General features: G+C 39.7%; 1 protein-coding gene and 1 pseudogene across 1 annotated transcript; one reads left to right on the forward strand and one right to left on the reverse strand.

The window, feature by feature from the left end:
- The first annotated feature begins 7,712 nt into the window (after positions 1–7,712).
- On the forward strand, positions 7,713–13,835 carry LOC123147849 (protein tesmin/TSO1-like CXC 5). Its single transcript, XM_044567163.1, has 8 exons — positions 7,713–8,188; positions 8,860–8,943; positions 9,614–9,791; positions 11,111–11,419; positions 11,646–11,734; positions 12,077–12,180; positions 12,692–13,069; positions 13,283–13,835. Exons 1-8 carry the CDS (start codon positions 8,055–8,057, stop codon positions 13,465–13,467), a joined length of 1,461 nt encoding a protein of 486 aa, XP_044423098.1. The 5' UTR covers positions 7,713–8,054; the 3' UTR covers positions 13,468–13,835.
- Positions 13,836–14,385: 550 nt separating this feature from the next.
- Positions 14,386–19,320, reverse strand: LOC123153433 (glutamate receptor 2.7-like; annotated as a pseudogene).
- Positions 19,321–19,333: the final 13 nt, after the last annotated feature.

A 19,333-nucleotide genomic window follows, 5' to 3' on the forward strand; every position in this document is an offset into this window, starting at 1 on the left:
GTGCTTCAAAGTAGCACCATGATCTTCATGATAAAGAGTCTCCTATGTTGTCACTTTCATATACTAGTGGGAATCTTTCATTATAGAACTTGGCTTGTATATTCCAATGATGGGCTTCCTCAAAATGCCCTAGGTCTTCGTGAGCAAGCAAGTTGGATGCACACCCACTAGTTTCTTTTGTTGATCTTTCATACATTTATAGCTCTAATGCATCTGTTGCATGGCAATCCCTACTCACTCACATTGATATCTATTGATGGGCATCTCCATAGCCCGTTGATACGCCTAGTTGATGTGAGACTATCTTCTCCTTTTTGTCTTCTCCACAACCACCATTCTATTCCACCTATAGTGATATGTCCATGGCTCACGCTCATGTATTGCGTGAAGATTGAAAAAGTTTGAGAACATCAAAAGTATGAAACAATTGCTTGGCTTGTCATCGGGGTTGTGCATGATTTAAATATTTTGTGTGGTGAAGATGGAGCATAGACAGACTATATGATTTTGTAGGGATAGCTTTCTTTGGCCATGTTATTTTGAGAAGACATGATTGCTTTGTTAGTATGCTTGAAGTATTATTATTTTTATGTCAATATTAAACTTTTGTCTTGAATCTTATGGATCTGAATATTCTTGCCACAATAAAGAGAACTACATGGATAAATATGTTAGGTAGCATTCCACATCAAAAATTCTTTTTTTATCATTTACCCACTCGAGGACGAGCAGGAATTAAGCTTGGGGATGCTGATACGTCTCCAACGTATCTATAATTTTTGATTGTTCCATGCTATTATATTATCTGTTTCGGATGTTTATGGGCTTTATTAAACACTTCTATATTATTTTTGGGACTAACCTATTAACCCATAGCCCAGTGCCAGTTTCTGTTTTTTCCCTTGTTTTAGAGTATCGCAGAAAAGGAAAGTCAAACGGAGTCCAATTGACCGGAAACTTCACGGAACTTATTTTTGGACCAGAAGAAGCCCACGGAGTATCGGAGTTAGACCAGGAGAGTCCCGGGCTGCCCACGAGGGTGGGGGGCGCGCCCCCCTACCTCGTGGACAGCCCGGAGATCCACCGACGTACTTCTTCCTCCTATATATACCCATATACCCTAAAAACTTTGAGGAGCACAATAGATCGGGAGTTCCGCCGCCAAAAGCCTCCGTAGCCACCGAAAACCAATCTAGACCCGTTCCGGCACCCTGCCGGAGGGGGCAATCCCTCTCTGCTGGCCATCTTCATCACCCCGGTGCTCTCCATGACGAGGAGGGAGTAGTTCTCCCTCGGGGCTGAGGGTATGTACCAGTAGCTATGTGTTTGATCTCTCTCTCTCATGTTCTTGAGGTGGTACGATCTTGATGTATCGCGAGCTTTGCTATTATAGTTGGATCTTATGATGTTTCTCCCCCTCTACTCTCTTGTAATGGATTGAGTTTTCCCTTTAAAGTTATCTTATCGGATTGAGTCTTTAAGGATTTGAGAACACTTGATGTATGTCTTGCGTGGGATACCTGTGATGACAATGGGGTATTCTATTGATCCACTTGATATATGTTTTGGTGATCAACTTGCGAGTTCCGCCCATGAACCTATGCATAGGGGTTGGCACACGTTTTTGTCTTGACTCTCCGGTAGAAACTTTGGGGCACTCTTTGAAGTACTTTGTGTTGGTTTGAATAGATGAATCTGAGATTGTGTGATGCATATCGTATAATCATACCCATGGATACTTGAGGTGACATTGGAGTATCTAGGTGACATTAGGGTTTTGGTTGATTTGTGTCTTAAGGTGTTATTCTAGTACGAACTCTATGATAGATTGAATGGAAAGAATAGCTTCATGTTATTTTACTACGGACTCTTGAATAGATCGATCAGAAAGGATAACTTTGAGGTGGTTTCGTACCCTACCATAATCTCTTCGTTTGTTCTCCGCTATTAGTAACTTTGGAGTGACTCTTTGTTGCATGTTGAGGGATAGTTATATGATCCAATTATGTTATTATTGTTGAGAGAACTTGCACTAGTGAAAGTATGAACCCTAGGCCTTGTTTCAACACATTGCAATACCGTTTACACTCACTTTTATCATTAGTTATCTTGCTGTTTTTATATTTCAGATTACAAATACCCATATCTACTATCCATATACCACTTGTATCACCATCTCTTTGTCGAACTAGTGCACCTATACAATTTACCATTTGTATTGGGTGTGTTCGAGACACAAGAGACTCTTTGTTATTTGGTTGCAGGATTGCTTGAGAGAGACCATCTTCATCCTACGCCTCCTACGGATTGATAAACCTTAGGTCATCCACTTGAGGGAAGTTTGCTACTGTCCTACAAACCTCTACACTTGGAGGCCCAACAACATCTACAAGAAGAAGGTTGTGTAGTAGACATCATTGCTAGATCGCTTAATGAGCATAATGTGTCGGCTAGCCCTAGTTTTATCAATTATGCATCTAATTATGCGCAACAGCCGATTCAGAATAATCTTCATGCTTCAACTTCATATACTTTTAGCAACATGCAACATATGTATCCCAACTCCCATGCATCGGCAACCCCACAAATCTATATGCCGATGAACAAGATGATGAGTTCGGTTAATCAAGTTGAGACACCCCATGTAGGAACTTCCAATAGGATGCAACAAAGTGTTTCAACTTTTTATTCATCGGCAAATAACTTGCAGTATGTTAATCCAAACGTGCCGGTGGATAGGGGAATTGGCCATGCTACTACTAGTTATTCGGCCAATTACCCTCAAACATCATATGCTACACCTCATGCTACTAATTTTCTGGCACCATATGCAACTGTTGATGTCCATAATTCGGCTCCGCACCTTCATGGTCATGGCCGAATAAGTGAAACTTCTACAGGAGCACAAATGCCTTCACCTACTACCATGGCATATCATGTCCCCCCAACACAATTACAAAATTTCGGTGACATCTCATTACCGAAAGAGTCTAAAAGTGTCGGGGGGCAATTCTATCCAGATTGGGTCATTAAGAAAAATCTTACGTCTTTTTGAGACGAATGCAATGTTGTTCTACATGAATTAATAAAAGAGGGAAGGCCTATTAATTCTACTGCGATTCAAGCTAGATTATGCCAAAAAGAGAAGCATTGGGTGTGGATAGAATTGTCAAAAAAGGTGGTGATTCGGATAACAAAGTTAATTTGGCTATTGAAAAGACCGAATCAAGTATGCCGAATCTTTTCTAGAAAAACAGGACGACAAGGTGTTGGGGAGCTATTAAAGAGGAACAATATATCGTTCAAGTAACACAACCATCATGCTCTCCCAACGTGTTTGAAGAGGTATGTCTAGCAAGTGATTTACCTATCTTCCAATTTGGTCGCAACTTTATTGTTGATGCTTCTATAAGAAAAATTCTCATAAGTAATTCTGAAAGACCAATGAAGAAGGGAAATTTACTTGTTAGCAATAAAACTATTATAGAGCATATCAGTCAACCTATTGTGCCATTTATAAAGACCGATAGTGACCTATTATTGCAGCCAAAGTTTTCCCCATTGCTTTATCAAAATTGCATATATAATTGGGTAGCTTTGCTTGTTTCATACTTGGCTTGCACTTGGTCTCAATTGAGACATGTGTATTCTAACTATTTTCATTTCAGAAATTTAAAGCCAAGGTCAAGTTCTTTTGAGAAATCCGATGCTAATATAATATCTTATCCAAATACATTGGAGATAGGATGCAAAACACAATTCATAGCCGAATGGGGATATTCCAAATTTGAACCATTCATTTGCTTAACTACAAAGCCGTTTGCACACCAAGATTGGCTGGAAAACAAGAAGTATACCTTCAATTCAAGCATGGGTGATCAAATATTTGATTTGTTGCTGAAAAATAATTACATTAGAGTTCTTAATCACCATACGAAGACATCAATCCAAGGGAGAATGTATTGCAAGTTGCATGATTCGTCCAAGCATAATTTTGAGGATTGCAACATGTTTCGTCGAATAGTTAAATCGGCCATTGATAAAGGACGATTAAAATTTGTTGAAACACCAAGGGATGAGCAGTCTATTCCGATTGGTCCTAGTGGAAAAATGTTTTTGAATCGACTGCTTCAAGACGATTCCTTTAAAGATGAGAAGGTAAAAACTACAGGTGATGGGATCAAGCTTTCAAGTAAAGAAATTGTTCAAGAGCACAACGAAAATATTCTTGAAGGAATGAGTTCTATCGAAGATACAATGAAGACGCCAAGGACTGGAGGGCAACAAAGCAATCCAAAGATCGATGCAAGCAAAACAAAAGGAGATAAATGCCGCAATAAGCACAAGCACAAGAAATCCAAGGTCACTTTTGCACAGTTATTAGATAAATATCGAAAGAAAAGTGAAGAGAATGGTGCTCATCGACCGAGTAATGCAAAAGCATCAAGATCACCCCCTAGGCGCAAATCCAAGGATCAATATTGGCAAGAAGAGAATTTTAATGCAACGTGTTTATATCCTTATTTTGGGTCGCCAATGCCAATGCCGTGGATGCCTCCCTATGCTCATGTAGATCGATATTCATCATGGGATAGGTATGATACAATAGCACATTCTCCATCATATTTTAGACCATCTCACCATTATTATGCAGCTTCAAGAAGATCAACGTTCAGTGAGCTGTCATATGTTCAAGACCGTTTCAATAAGAAAGAATCGGTCCGGAGCTCAAGAAAGAAGAAAGAGGTGATCAAACAAGTATATCGAGTTAAAAAAGATGGTCGCAAGAGTGCCAATTCAGATTTGATCTTAAATGATAAAGAGTCAATTAAAGTGTTAACATTGGCTACTAAAGGCAATGAGATGAAGCAATCAATTGTCAAGAATCAAAGTGCCAAATCTGAAGAAAAGAAATTGAAAGTGCACAAGGTAAAACAAGAATTGTCATTACTTCAAACAAAATCACAGTCGGGGTGCTCACTCGGCTTATCGTATTGGCAAAAGAAGAAATTACAAAAACTTAGTGCACACGAGCTCAAAAAGAGAAACATGGCATGGGTTCCCAAAGGAAATAATCAAAACGAGAGTGATGTGCAATGTTCCATTGCAAGAAGTGCGACAAAGGTAAAGAAGGAAAAGAGTGAAAATTATGAACGACCAAGCCAAAGGTTTCAACATCTTCGGTGCACACATTATCCACATTCTCCAACTATGCCGGTGACATGGAGTTCATTCTAAGGTATGACTGGTTACCCTCCATGAACTTATTTTGATCCATGGATGCAATATAATTTCTTACATCATGAAAAGGTATTACTAAATCATCATACGTTCGATTAGCTTCACTTTTGTTGCTAATTTAAATGGCCGATACACAATTATGGTCCTAGAAATAAAATGGCCGATATATATATTTATCGTCCTAAGCACATACAAATGGCCGATGGAGTGTTGACATCGTGCTTAGAACAAACTCCGTGCAAGTTATTTTTCGGCACAAAAGTTTTGTCGAAAAACAGGAAGGCATGTGTTGACACCCAATTTTGGCATGGTAAAGAACTTAATTAAAATGACCTCAAATGGAGAAGTGGTTACATGAAAGATTTCCGTATTATCGACATGAACATCTTCTAAGTTTGGGCCATCGCTATCCGATCTCATCTCGAGGGCCGAAACTATACTCGAAGTACTCAGATTTTGTATTCAGAGTATTATTCGGCCAATTAAGCCTCCAAGATGGCCTCGTATGAAAAATCTTTCTACATGAACTGTCTTCGCCTCGTCGAAATGATCGATTTTGATATACAAATCATTCCAATCTGAATTCATATGCAAAAGTTACAGCCATCTGAATACAGCCCTATCACGAGCCAAAACTGGCGCGCCCCACCAGACACCGTGTATGATGGGTAGCGCGAATAATAGCCTGTTTTGCACGAGCGATTTGTCCTTTAAGATGACTTCTGATCAAAAAACATTCAACATGAAAGTTGTTCGTCTCGTCGAAACGGCCAAGATTGCTTTTGGGCTCGTTTCCATCGAAAGTCGTTTACCACCTCAAAAATTACCCGCAAGGTCCAGCCAATTTAAACCGAACAGTTTTGGAAAGTTCGAACAAAACCAATCCGAATTTAACTAGGGTTTTGAATGTGAATCCAAGCCTTTTCCTTGCACGGGAAGTCCAGGCACCTCTTATATACCTAAGGGGTGACGGCCGATTGAACAACACACAATCGATCAAATCATCTACCACTTTTTATCTTTTATCTTCTCCCTTGTTCTTCTTCTTCCTCGTTCTTCGTTCATTCTTCTTCATTGCAGAGCGGTGAACCTCGAGGCCCTAGGGGTGATCAGGTCGACCTAGGGCAGCCCATAGCCGCCGCGCGCCCTGACGGGGTCCCTCGCTTCCGGATTGCTTGCGTACCGCGCTTCCGGCAGGGTCTCCTTCGACGTGAGCTGCGGTGCATCATCCTCGGTGTTGGAGGTACACGGTGACGTGTTCGTGTGCGAACAGCCTGTCGAGTTGACCTACCGTTGACATATGAATATTTGTCAAGGCAGATGAACGAAAGAGTCTTAAAAGTTTCCTATGAAAGCATTAATGTTTTAGTATCTTAGCGGTTACAACAATGGTACTTTTTTGATGTGGAACGAATCGAGCTCAAGATTTTGTGATATAACCTAATTAAGATTAGATTTTTGGATTGAGTCTACCGTATCTTTCGACTAAAGTTACTATATTTTGCCCGAGTCTACTATACATACCGACTGAATGTATTGCGATTTTTAGAGGGATATGTATGAAATATTTGGGAATGCCATAGAAAAACCATGGAATTACCTGAACAGAAACAATAAAGAAGGACATAAAAGGAAGAAAAGAAAACTAATAGTAATAAGCACTGCCCGAGAGCTCCTTTTAGCAATACATTGGATTTTTTTAGGGTTAGCAATATGTTGGATTATGATAATCTATCTTTTGTTATTTTTGTTGTTTGGCTAACCAATTGTTGCATGCTTTGGTGGCCATTTTTGTATAAAAATGTTCCAGCCAAACAATATTATTGAAAAGACGGCCATAGACAAAACAATATTTCAGGGCGTTATTAGTTTTTTACCCTCGGTAAAGTACATTAACCCACCGAATTAGGTAGGTGTGGAGAAAAGGCGAACAATGATGCATAACGGCAAAAAATGAAGCGTGAAATTTGTTGTTCGTCTTTGGAAGACATAGTGAAGTTGAGATCTGTTCGACGTTATTAATAAAAACTAAATTTATCTATTCTTACCAAGGATCTAATAATATTTATTTATTTTGAGTAGCATCTATCCGATTATCCATGGGACAGAAAATCAATGGCCAAGATCCATACTATAACGAAATTTGAAAGTTTCAGCGGAAAACTTTAGGGCAATATCAAAACTAAGCGTATATCCTTTATCTCTTGAATAAAGAACTTCTACCGCTCAAATGCATAAGTAAGTTGAAAAAGGAAGAAAAATAAATTTACAGCTGACAATTCATACCTGTAGATAATAAATAAACAAAATAAAGGCCGAAATAAAACCCGGTGGTATAGTAAAAAACAATAAATAAGCAGCATCGGCACGAAAGAAAAAGGAAAGTAAGTCGGAATATAACACATGAGATTCAAAAACTTGGGAGAGACCAAACAGACCTCCTCCTGCGTGCGTTGCCCATCAGCTCTTCCTCCCCACACCACCCTCCCCCTCCTCCCCCTCCCGAATCCGCCCGCGGCACGAATTCCTCTCCTCCAAATCCTCCTCGCGCCCCTCCCGGATTCAGCTCCCTGGATTTGATCCCTCCTCTTGGCGCCCTTCATTTCGCCGGCTTCCTCCTCCGCTGTTGAGTCCGGAGTCGCCCAAGAACTCGGGTTCTTGGCTTCTTGATCCAAACCCTGCCAATTCCGCGGGCCAGCGCGCGAGGGCTCGGTTCCGTGGTCCCCTGGGGCTGTTTGGGCGCCTCAATCGGGGAGCCCGCCCGGGGAATCCGTTTCCCTGACCTAAACGGGTGGGAATTTCTTTGATTCGCGATGGAGCCGGAGCAGCAGCACAACGCCCAGCCTCCGGCGCCCCCTGCAGCTGCGCCGCCGCATCCGCCGCAGCCGAGGCCAGTGGCCCCTATGATGCACTCGGCCAGGTCGTGGCCACTCTCCTTCACGCCTATGTAAGCAATTACTGTTTTGCTTTCACAATTTGAAATCTGCCTCTGTTCTTTGCTCACGTGGTGGCATGAAGAACTTGGCTCGATTCAGGCGTTTTGAATTTTATTTTACCAGTATGATTTTCAAGCAAAAATTGCTCTTACGGAGCCAGGAAGGAATTTTTTTTTTGAGGTTAGAGAAATTTTGTAGTTGGGGATTTGATATGCTTGTGGACGTGATGCTAGTTTGCACTGACCTGTAGTATATTGGACACAGTAGCTAGTGACAAGGCTGTGGTTACTGAATTTGCTATCTGACTTTTAGGGTTTGAATTTAAGTACAAAGATGCTACTTGAAGTGGTATGCATTGAGAAGAACGTTGGCTATATATCATTCACCATGATGCCATGCTTTGCTTGCTTCTTCTTTTTTTGGCCTTAATGGGTCTTGTACCTAGAAGTGCTGATGGAAAGAGTCTGCTGAAAATCTCACTGTTATAGTAGAACCAACTCCGTTCTCCGTTCTTAAGGGAAACAAATTCCATGATGTTATTGGTTACTTGTGGAACCACTTTGTTGCTTGTAACTCATGAGTCACTTATTGCTTCTTCGGTCAGATATAACAAATGCAAGCACAATACTGCATCTATAAAAAGTTTGTTACTGATGATCTGTTTTTTACTTGTATTTTTCAGAAAGCCATTGGTCGAAATTAAGAGTGTTACTCCACCAAAGAGAAAGAAGCAGTGCAATTGCAAAAACTCACACTGTCTAAAGCTGTGAGTTCTCTAGCACATGAGTATTTGTTTTTACAATGCACATCAAGTAATAGAAATATTCAGTTTAAGTGAACCTTTGCAAATGCATTACTATAACATTCTATTGTCATGCATGGAAAGTTAGTGTTGTGTTAGTGATTAACTAAACTGTGTGGTGTCATTTGAAAAAAAAGGAAACCTCCTGTACCTTTTAAGATATCAACTAGATAGGAATAAGATGATCAATTACAGTAACATAGTTTCCTCCATTTGCCTTTTCCTCATTAATGGAGAATTTGTAGGTAGCATATCACATTGTGATGTGTGTAGAAGCTTTGTGTTTCCTTTTGGTCCAAAGTGATGTTTGTAGTCATTGGCAAAAATATGAAGCATAAAATACATTGAGCTTAACTAGTAAGATCAGTTTGTTTTGAAAACAAATTCGTAGGTTCAGCTTTCATGATCTTGTTTTATTTTGGGGGGTCAATGGTAATGTTGCATTCTCAAGTTTATACCAAATTACCACTTTGGCAGTTTTATTGTTTAAACACATTCATATAAAATTTAAGGTTTCTTGTTCTATATGGTTAGTTGACTAATCCCATCCAATTTATAAATGAACTCATTTATTATCAAATTTAATATCTTTTGAATAGAAGGTGCAATCACTAACATGATATTTATTTATTAGGTACTGTGAGTGTTTTGCAGCAGGACTTTATTGCGACGGCTGCAATTGTAAACAATGTGGAAATAAAGTTGAGAATGAACATGCTAGGCAGGAGGCTATTAACAGTACTAAGCTACGGAATCCAAAGGCTTTTCAACCTAAGATTGAAAACGTTCCAAGTGCTCTTAGTGTTCGAAAGGTACATTCTTTCTCCTTGTAGAATGGTTTAAATGCATCATACAACAGTAGAAGTGAGGTTATATAAAATGGATAATTGAATTTGGACACATAAGATATGCTTGTGTCAAGCCTATTAAGCATGCTGTAAGGCTGTAAGTTCGAAGGAATCCTAGAATCAATGCCAAGGACAGTTAGTTTGAAGGCTGTAAGCATGCATGACTATTTGAAGACTATTCGGCATTAACAGTTACTCCCTCCGTTCGGAATTACTTGTCTCGGAAATTGATGTATCTAGAACTAAAATACATCTAGATACATCCATTTCTGCGACAAGTAATTCCGAACGGAGGGAGTAGTTTGTATGAAATGTGTCACAGTAGGCTTCTGAATTACGTGGTATTCATGCAGAAACTCTAGTGGACTATCTGTATCTTAAAGATCATATATTTCCAATTAGCGTGTAATGTTTTTGGTTATACATATAGAACATCCAATCTCTGCCAACTATTAACCAAGTGCAGAAACTAATTTCTCAAGTTTTATGTAAAGATGTATTCGGTTGTTTTTAGTTGCTGCACATGATTTGTTTTTGCCAATCCGATAAAAAGAGGCTGCAGAACAAAATTTATTTATAGAGAAAGTACAGAGACTGGAGGCCAGAAGAAGGAATACTATTCTTGGGTTATAATTCAAATCCAAGGATTATCTCACTGTTTTATCACTCAACTCAATACATCATTATCATTTTGAAAACTGGCTCCACTTCATCCTTGTTTGGCACATCTGTGCCAGACGGTTTATTCCTAGTACCAAGCAACGGTCTGTTTGATGATCATTCCCGTGCCCGAAGGTGTGTAGGCGACCAGTAAGCAGATTTCATTGCAACAGTCAGTAACAGGGACATGTTCATTTATGCCTTTTGGCTTAATCTTAGGCCATGAGTCACTTTCCGTGGACGAACCTTGCGGGTAAAACCTTGGGTATTGGGGCATTATACATTTATACTCTACCAATTTTTTCATTACCGAAGCCAACATTATCAGTTCCGCTTCATCGACCCCGCTTTCATGATTGCTTCCTTTCAGATGGCAACGCTAATAGCTCACATTAATTTTTGCATTATATGTTGATGCCTGAACCGGAATCCCTTTTGTCCTGCCCATCTAGTTAAATTGACTATCTTATGTTCCATATTTTAGTCTGACCTGCCTCTCCTTTTGCATTATTTATTTAATTGTCTTATTACTAAATAATAATTAAGTTTACTGCATTTAAATAAAATAAAATATTTTCTTGTGATTCTTTTTCGTGCACTTAACTAATCTTCGCTGCCATCAGGATGCTGGAGCACCTTCAGTTCCAAAACATAATAAAGGTTGTCACTGCAAAAAATCAGGGTGTCTCAAGAAGTACTGTGAATGCTTTCAAGCAAATATCCTTTGTTCCAAGAATTGTAAATGTATGGATTGCAAGAACTTCGAAGGAAGTGAGGAGCTACAGGCTATAATTCAAGGGGATAATGCATCTGATAAAAATAACATTCAGCAAGCAGCTAACGTCACTCTGAATGGTGCCATTGGATCCTCTGGGTATAAATATTCACCTGTACGCAGAAAAAGACACCCAGAAGACCCCCTTGGTCCAGAGGTAATTTCAAGATTAGCTGGTTGACTGGTTCTGCAACTTCAAATAATCTGACATATTAAATTCTGATCTCGTGTAACACATCTATTTCGTTGGTAGTATCCTTTTATTTCTGCCTGCTCTTGTGTCAAAATCCAGTTGGGTGTACATCCACTTGATCACTGTTACTGATTTTTATCTAACTTCATCTATAAATTTTGATGGCTGGTAATTGTTTCATGTGTTCTAGGCTAACCACTTGGATGCTTCACAAGTTGCTTCTTCTAGTGGACTTGAAGGCTGTATTGGTTATCAGAGTAGATCTAAAATGGTCTATAGGTAAGTAAAAAATTCTGGACTGGTTAATTTGAATACTGGATAACCTCCTTGCAAAAAGAAATAAATGAATAACACCTTGGAACAAAACTGATCCAACTAAGCTCCTACCCAAATTAATATCAACAATGTATATGTCTTTCACTAAAATATTGTTTTCATTAGACCAAGCAAGATAATTTTACTTGTCAATAGTTGAAGTTATTCTTTTACTGCCCGTTCTATAGCTTATGAAAGTAGGTAGTGCCTTGTAAAATTATCGGTTACGAAAGAACAGATGTCAATGCAGTTGTACATTGATGCCTCTTTCGTGCATTGCTTATTAATAAATATGCACTTTTATAGGTCTCCGCTAGCAAACACTATCCATCCTACGGATGTTAATGATCTTGCAAATCATTTGGTGATTGTATGCAGAAAGGCAACAGAAACATTCCTGACAATAGCTGGTAACTTCTTTTATCCTTTTCATTTGACTTGGTTATTTTCATAAATTCCGTTAGCGAGCACTCGAATTAGGCGAACTATTCAATTATTCTTGGTGAAAAGATAAAACTACCTTCGTGTCCAGGAACAGAACATCTTTTCGTTTGTTAAGTTACAAATCTTGATTTTTTTATAACCAAACCTGGCTCCTAAACTAACATGTTAATTGGACACAGATATAGTATTTCAGATGCTTGCATAGTTGTTATAATTAATAAAACAAGAGTGTAAATATTATTATCAGAACTTCTGAGATATCATTTGCATCAGTTTGGCTGCCTGTTTTCTGGTTTCTCATTAAATAAATGCCTGCATGTAGAAGAATAACTTTGCTTCATCGAAGATATATCTAGTTTGAATGATCATTTTGTTGCAAATTTGAAAGAAATAACATTTTTGTTTAAGCACCTAATGCAGGCGGCAGCGCTGTCGATCCAGATTTATTTTGAGCTAAAGTGTCATTCACATTTGCAGATAATAAAGTCGAGATGGAAGTAGAGAGGGGAATTTACACAAATGCTGACCTAAACAATGATAAGATGAAAAACCGTGAAGTTCAGAATGGTGGTGTTAGTCAACCTGATGTTGCAACCCATATAGATCAGCGGACTGCTGGTGATCTCGAATCACCTTGCAATAACACCCAAGAAGACTATAGACCTGCCTCTCCAGGAACACAGGCACTATTGTGTGACGAGCAGGGCACCACGTTTGGATCAGATTATAGAACTTCATTTCCATCAGCATTTCATGATCAGGACACTCCAGAGCTAAGCGCTCTGCAAGAAAAGACGGTGTTGACAGGGTTCCGTGACTACCTCCGGCTGCTTATCACACGCGGGAAGATAAATGGTGAGAATAATTCTGCTAAGATCTTTCTACCCTTCCATATTAATACTAGTCGAGTAGTTCATATCGACTGTGAACAAAATATTTAGCATCCCATTCTTGTCCAGCATGATGTTTCAGCCCAGATCAGATACACTAAGAAATGGTGCTTTCCATGCTAACAAACTTCACTGTAATCCCTAACGTTTTCTTCTGTTGCCTCACATGTACTTGCAGCCAATAACTCAGCCGGGATGACAGAAGCCAACGCATCGTCCGAGCCCGCTATGGAGCTGGACGCTCAAAGAAACCACGGAGCAACCACCGGTCCCGGTGCGAGTTCCTTTCCACCAGAAGCTGTGGAAAGGCCAAAAGCCCCTGGCGACCCCGAGAATCCGAGAGCAGGCGACCCCTCCGCATAGAACTGTTGATTAGAAGGCCAGAGTCAGCGTGACTGTTAAAGTAGTAGGTTCACCCACGAAATCTGTAATAACAAAGCCACCCTATTCATGTGTATATGTGGATAGTTATAGTCTCTGTTGCCGGTTTCCGGCAACCGGCCCGCCGCTGTAGCATCGGTCAGTCCCGAGGTGTAAAAGTAGGCAAAGATAGAGGTGTCCCTTGTGATTGTGTAATTAATTTGATTGATACTAATGATTTTCATATTCTTTTCTTATTATTTTACTCGTAACGTTTGGAGTTGGCGGTGAGCTCGCTCCTCCACTCTTACTAATATGTGGAACCAGTGATTACCACATGCCTTCGACAAGTTTGTTCTTGTACCTGTTTCTCTGCTAGTGATATTGGAGTTATCCAGATAACAGTAGATGATGAAGCTGTTTCGCAAATTAAGTTATCTACACTAGAATACTGAACGATTTTTTCCCCCTGCAATAAGCTTCTGTTCGATTGCTGTTGCATTGACATGTCGGCGTGAACGTGTATCCGGCAACATGAGAACCTGAATTACGCTGGCTTATAGCATAAAAATTGCCTATTTCCACAAAGGGTCCACTGCGCATCCTAAACTCGAGATGCGTTTTCTCCGCTTAAGAAGCGGCATGTTTTTTTTAAGAAGAAGCATGCATGAACATCATGCTATAGCAAGTATCCTTCCAAATTTTGGTGCAAAAATACGACCATATACGTGTCCTGCACGAAAAACCAAGCTGTTATGGTTTGAATGGCATGCTAGTACTTATTTCATGCTGCACCAGATTTTCTTCCCTTCTTTGTACACAACATGTACGGTTGTTTTTTTGCACCAAATTTTGTATGAATACTTGCCATAGCAGCATGATGTTAGACATCTCGAGTATAGGGTGTGAGTGGCTTGTGTGCTACAAACTGTTGCTTGTCCCCTGAGGTTCAGAATCTGAGCTTGTTTGGACCTCTGAACATGAGCTTGTGTGCTCTGTGGATATTTCTATCTCTTGCTGGCAGGTGTAGTCAACTGAATCATTCGGCGCAGTATGTCGGAATCTGTTGCGCTTTCTTGAATCCTTCGGCGCGTTTTTCCATGTCCCCGCTGAACCTGATCACGGCCTATTTTGATCCCCATCTTGTGCTTGTTCTTGTAGAGAAACATCACCAGTGTTACCAGAAGGGCAGAAGTTGAAGCAACTCCTGTGACTAGAAAGAGCCCTGAAAAGCTTTTGAAGTTTAGGCTGCTCGGGCTGATAATGGTTTCGTCGTTCTTACAGGCATGCTCATCTCCAATCCACTTCTTTTCTATCTGAATGATAGCATCTCCCTCTGTTATCTTGAGGATCGCCCTTGAGAAGTCGTCGACCAGAGGGGATCGCTTGGGGAACGCCTATGCAGAAGCATGACATATTCAAAATTTCAAATATACAGTACTAACTGGTTAAGTGATGGCTGTTCATTTGATAAATGAAATGAATATTTCATAATTCTTCATAAACATAAAAATAAAATATGTTCAAGATAAATAAATGCTAACTTTTTGCATGCATATAGTTTTAACAATATTTCATGATTCATAAAACAAGTGCCTATAGTGATGGCTGTTCATGACAGTTGTTCTAATTCCATGGGACTAGCCGTATTCTATAGAAAAACGTCGAGAGGTTGGTATCTATTTAAAACAGATTGAGAGCAGCTTTCTAGTTTATGATTCCTAGATGTCTGTCCTTAACAGTTGAGAGAGGTTATATAATGTGCAAAGTGTATTTTGTATAGGTAACTTACAAAGCCAAAACCTTCAGACTTGTAAATCGGTCCAACCATCGTGTAACCTTTGCAGTGCTTAGCGAGGAATAATTTGATGTATGGTACTTCATGTATGGCGGCAGCGATTCCACCATTTTTGCTCCCTTTATTGAGCGCATCAGCAAAATCATCTGGATTATTGTACGCCCTGATCTTGCTTCTCTCAAAACCAAGTTGTTCTAGTAGTTCCCTAACGTAAGAACTAGTACGGTACCCCATATACTCTCCTCTTTTAAGGAGTTCATGAACATCTGTTTCTGTGGGTTGAAGCTTCTGCACTGTCAGCATCGATGACAAATTGGCGGTATAACTTGATGTAATTACGAGAAGCACAAAGACCCATACAACAACAACCAATCTAGACAAAATACTTTCTATCCTTTCCCCTACAAAATGATGAACAAGCCATCTATCAGCAACTTCAAACAAAACATGAATACTGGATTACTCTTAGCATGACAGTATATTTTTTCATTTATATACTATGCCAAAAATAAACAATTCTGAGATAAAATTTATGGTAAAATACTGCAGAAATGGTCTTACATTTTGGGACGGAGGGAGTATTTAGGAGAAGAAAATAAACTTGAATTATATACTATTGAAAGTGAGCAGGAACTGGTATATAAGAAATATATATTCTTAGCTGCAGTAGTGTCAAAAATGGTCTTACATTTTGGGACGGAGGGAGTAAGAATCAGTTATTAATTCACAATTTTGTGAAACATCTAGTTATAATCTATCATATATGGCAAACGCAATATTTTTAAAATCTGGTTGGATAGTCTGTCATATAAAAATGCAATACTTTTGTTTGGAAATGATAAATCTGATATCACCACTCACTGTCTGCAAAGAAGGAGAAATATATTGCTATCCCAAGCTGGCGGAAGAATGAACCAGTCAATTCTGCATTTCTTATTCGTCGCTCCAATAGCCAGATGACAATTCCTGTGTAGATAAGAAATGCGATGCTTGCAAACCACAAGTCACCAGTTAATGGCTTCAAGAAAATCCATGTGTTCTTATTCGTGTTGTCTTTGACTGGCACAATCATTGCTATCCCAGATTCAGTATAAGGTAGTGTAAAGTCGGCGTAAGATGTTCTGTTGTGCCGGATGGTTATATCCCCAATTGCTGCATCATACACCTGCAAGCATGTTGTTTACTGATGTGTGAGTACAAAGCCAAGTTACTTTTAATCAATGACGTATACTACTCATTGCTATATGAGGTATTGTGGAAAACCATACTACCAGATAATGGCTTCAGTTACATGAAGCAATTCTACCATAGTAGTACCAATCACATCTAGTAGGAGTATTTGGTGGAGAAAGTTGTTTGGAGTAAACAAAGGAGGGTTTTCAAACCATTGTTTTTTTTTGCTAAAACATTATCAAGTTGTACCAATGGGAACAAATGCACATGCGGATAAAAAAAACTATCACCTTAAAAAAATCAAGCATATACAATTTCTTCAACTTAGTAAGACAGTGAGAAAAAAAATTCTTACCCCAAGAGGAACTTGGTAGACAAAATCATTATAGCTCCTATAATTTACTCCGAGTGCATCAAATGATACATATTCATAAGGGACTGCATATGGTAGTTTCTTTATCGCCTCTTCAAATACATCTATCGCATATCCTGTTGCCGTTATCGCATTGGTGACAGGATCCCTCTCCACCTTCATAAACTCAGAATATCCACTTGTCCGTACACCTACTCGGAGCTTCTTCCCGTTGGTAGGAATTTGCCATCCTTTAGGCACTATATGTGTTTGTCCTGGCCAGACCACTGGGTTGAGATCAGGCATAGGGTGTAAATAGGTGTGTGCTGACACATCTTGATTCAGGTTCCTGAATATTCCTTGCTTTGCTGTCCAGTAACCTATTTCTTTTGATTCTCTTCTAACCACATTAATTATCTGGAATGTGGAAAACTGGAGCTGTCTGTTTCTGAGGTCAAAATCACCACTCAAGCCTCTGAACTTGCATTGTAAGATCGCATCCAAGAGTTTTGGACCAACTGTAGAAACACCCAAAGTTCCAACAAAGGTTGAGTTCTTTCTGTATTTTTGCTGCTTCTGAAATGTGGGTCTGGTCATGCGAACCTTTGCTGCTGCTAGTGCCAGGGCCCAAACAGCATCATAACCCCAGAGGCCGTAAATGCTTAGTTGCGACAGTGAGTCGTCTGGGTACTCCTGTTTGTACCTCTTGTTCCATCTTGCAGTGAAATCATTGAGTGCCTTTGATCTAGGTACATGGAACCTCACACCCAATGCACCATCCATTGCGTCAAGAACTGAAGGGCTTAGCGAGTTGACGATATTTGCGATCCCATCCGTCAAAATCCACACATAGGCTTCAGTCATCATTCCGATCTCCTTGGCCTTTTTGAAGAGGATGGAGCCGGTGGTTGGTAACATATGCACAATGTAGACCCTTGTCTGCATTGTCATTAGCTTGTATAGTTCTTGCTCAACTTGGTCACTGCTTGCTGACTGAGATATCACACTGCGATACGGCATAGAAGCTCCGAACTCTTGGAGTGCATCCACCAGGTACGGTATGATGCCTCTACCATAGTCCGTATCTTCGTATATGGGCACAACTTCCCTCCAGCCAAATGCTTTGATGAGAGCAGCAATACTATTCACTTGAGCAGCATCGCTTAATGTTGCGCGCAAAAAATACGGCACATTGGCAGATGAAAGGGCGGGGTTCGTTGCTGTAAGGAGATAACCGGGACTTGACTGTTATTCCCAATATCAGACACGAAAGTGGCCTCCGCGGATTTTTCTGGACCAATGATAGCTTGGACATGGTGATTCTCCAGCAGATCAATAGCTGTGCAATCAATGAAATTAAGAGAAATATTAATTATGAAAGCATTTTTGTAGATTACAGTAGCAACATGTCGAGTGCAAGTAGAAATGCTAATGTATTGACCTGGGTTATATTATCATTTCTTAGGGTGCCGGTGAATTTAGGGATTGAGCGGCATGAAATCCTTGTATAGATCTGCAATTTGTAATTTTTGGGGACTCCTTTCATATGCATTTAAAAACCCAGAATGGCTTAACACTTGCATTGGCATTACGCAATGATAAATGCAAAAGAGAAATACTAAAGAACAAGGAAACTTAGATCCAGTACTTGTTTTCTTTACTCTAACCCCAAAGTGTTCCAGTTATACTATGAGCCAATATTTGCATAGATTTGATTTCACGTCGTCACGCAGACCCATATCTTCCACTTATTCCATATACTTGTTAGTTATATTCAGTGCAAAATCGGTGCAATTAATCCAGTTAAGATAAATATTACTCCCTCCGTCCCACAATGTAAGACGTTTTTTTGACTCTAGTGCAGTGTCAAAAAACGTCTTACAGTAGTGTCAAAAAACGTCTTACATTATGGGACGGAGGGAGTAAATATTAAATCATTTGTGTAGATTACAGTGGCAGCATATCTAGTGCAGGTAGAAATGCTACTCAACCGTCAATCCTGTAACTAGAATGTATTGACCTGCGTTATATGATAATTTCTTAGGGTACCGGTGACTTTAGGGATTGAGCAGCTAGCATAAAGATCCTTGTATAGATCTCCAATTTTTCATTTTACAGGACTCCTTTATGGATGTAAAAAACCCCAAACTTTTTAAGACTTGCATTGGCAGTCACAATGATAAATGCAGAAGAGAAATACTACCACTAAAGAACAAGGAAACTTAGACCCGTACTTGTTTTCTTTACTCTAACCCCCAATGTGTTCCTGTTATACAGTATATTATTACTATGAGCCAATATTTGCATAGATTTGATTTCACCTCATCATAACAGACCCAAATATTACAGCTGTTTCATATACTTCTTTGTTATATATTCAGTGTAAAATCATAATGAACGTACCTGCTGATGCAGCTTGGATATTGCCACCACCATTGGAGTCCCTGACGTGGAGAACCAGCCTGGTCGCGTGGTCGCTGTGGTGGACAGCATAGAAATCCTCCATGGCCATCAAGATGCTGGTACGCGACATCTTGCCCAGCAAG

The sequence above is a fragment of the Triticum aestivum genome, chromosome 7A (genome assembly GCF_018294505.1).
Source record: "Triticum aestivum cultivar Chinese Spring chromosome 7A, IWGSC CS RefSeq v2.1, whole genome shotgun sequence".
In the NCBI taxonomy this organism is placed as follows: Eukaryota; Viridiplantae; Streptophyta; class Magnoliopsida; order Poales; family Poaceae; genus Triticum; species Triticum aestivum.

What these genes read in the sequence shown, in the direction of transcription:
- LOC123147849 (XM_044567163.1), top strand. Translation starts at nt 8,055, where the DNA reads ATGGAGCCGGAGCAGCAGCACAACGCCCAGCCTCCGGCGCCCCCTGCA. An exon ending in AGATCTAAAATGGTCTATAG is followed by an intron (nt 11,735 to 12,076) that starts GTAAGTAAAAAA and finishes GCACTTTTATAG; the next exon opens with GTCTCCGCTAGCAAACACTA. An exon ending in AACATTCCTGACAATAGCTG is followed by an intron (nt 12,181 to 12,691) that starts GTAACTTCTTTT and finishes TCACATTTGCAG; the next exon opens with ATAATAAAGTCGAGATGGAA.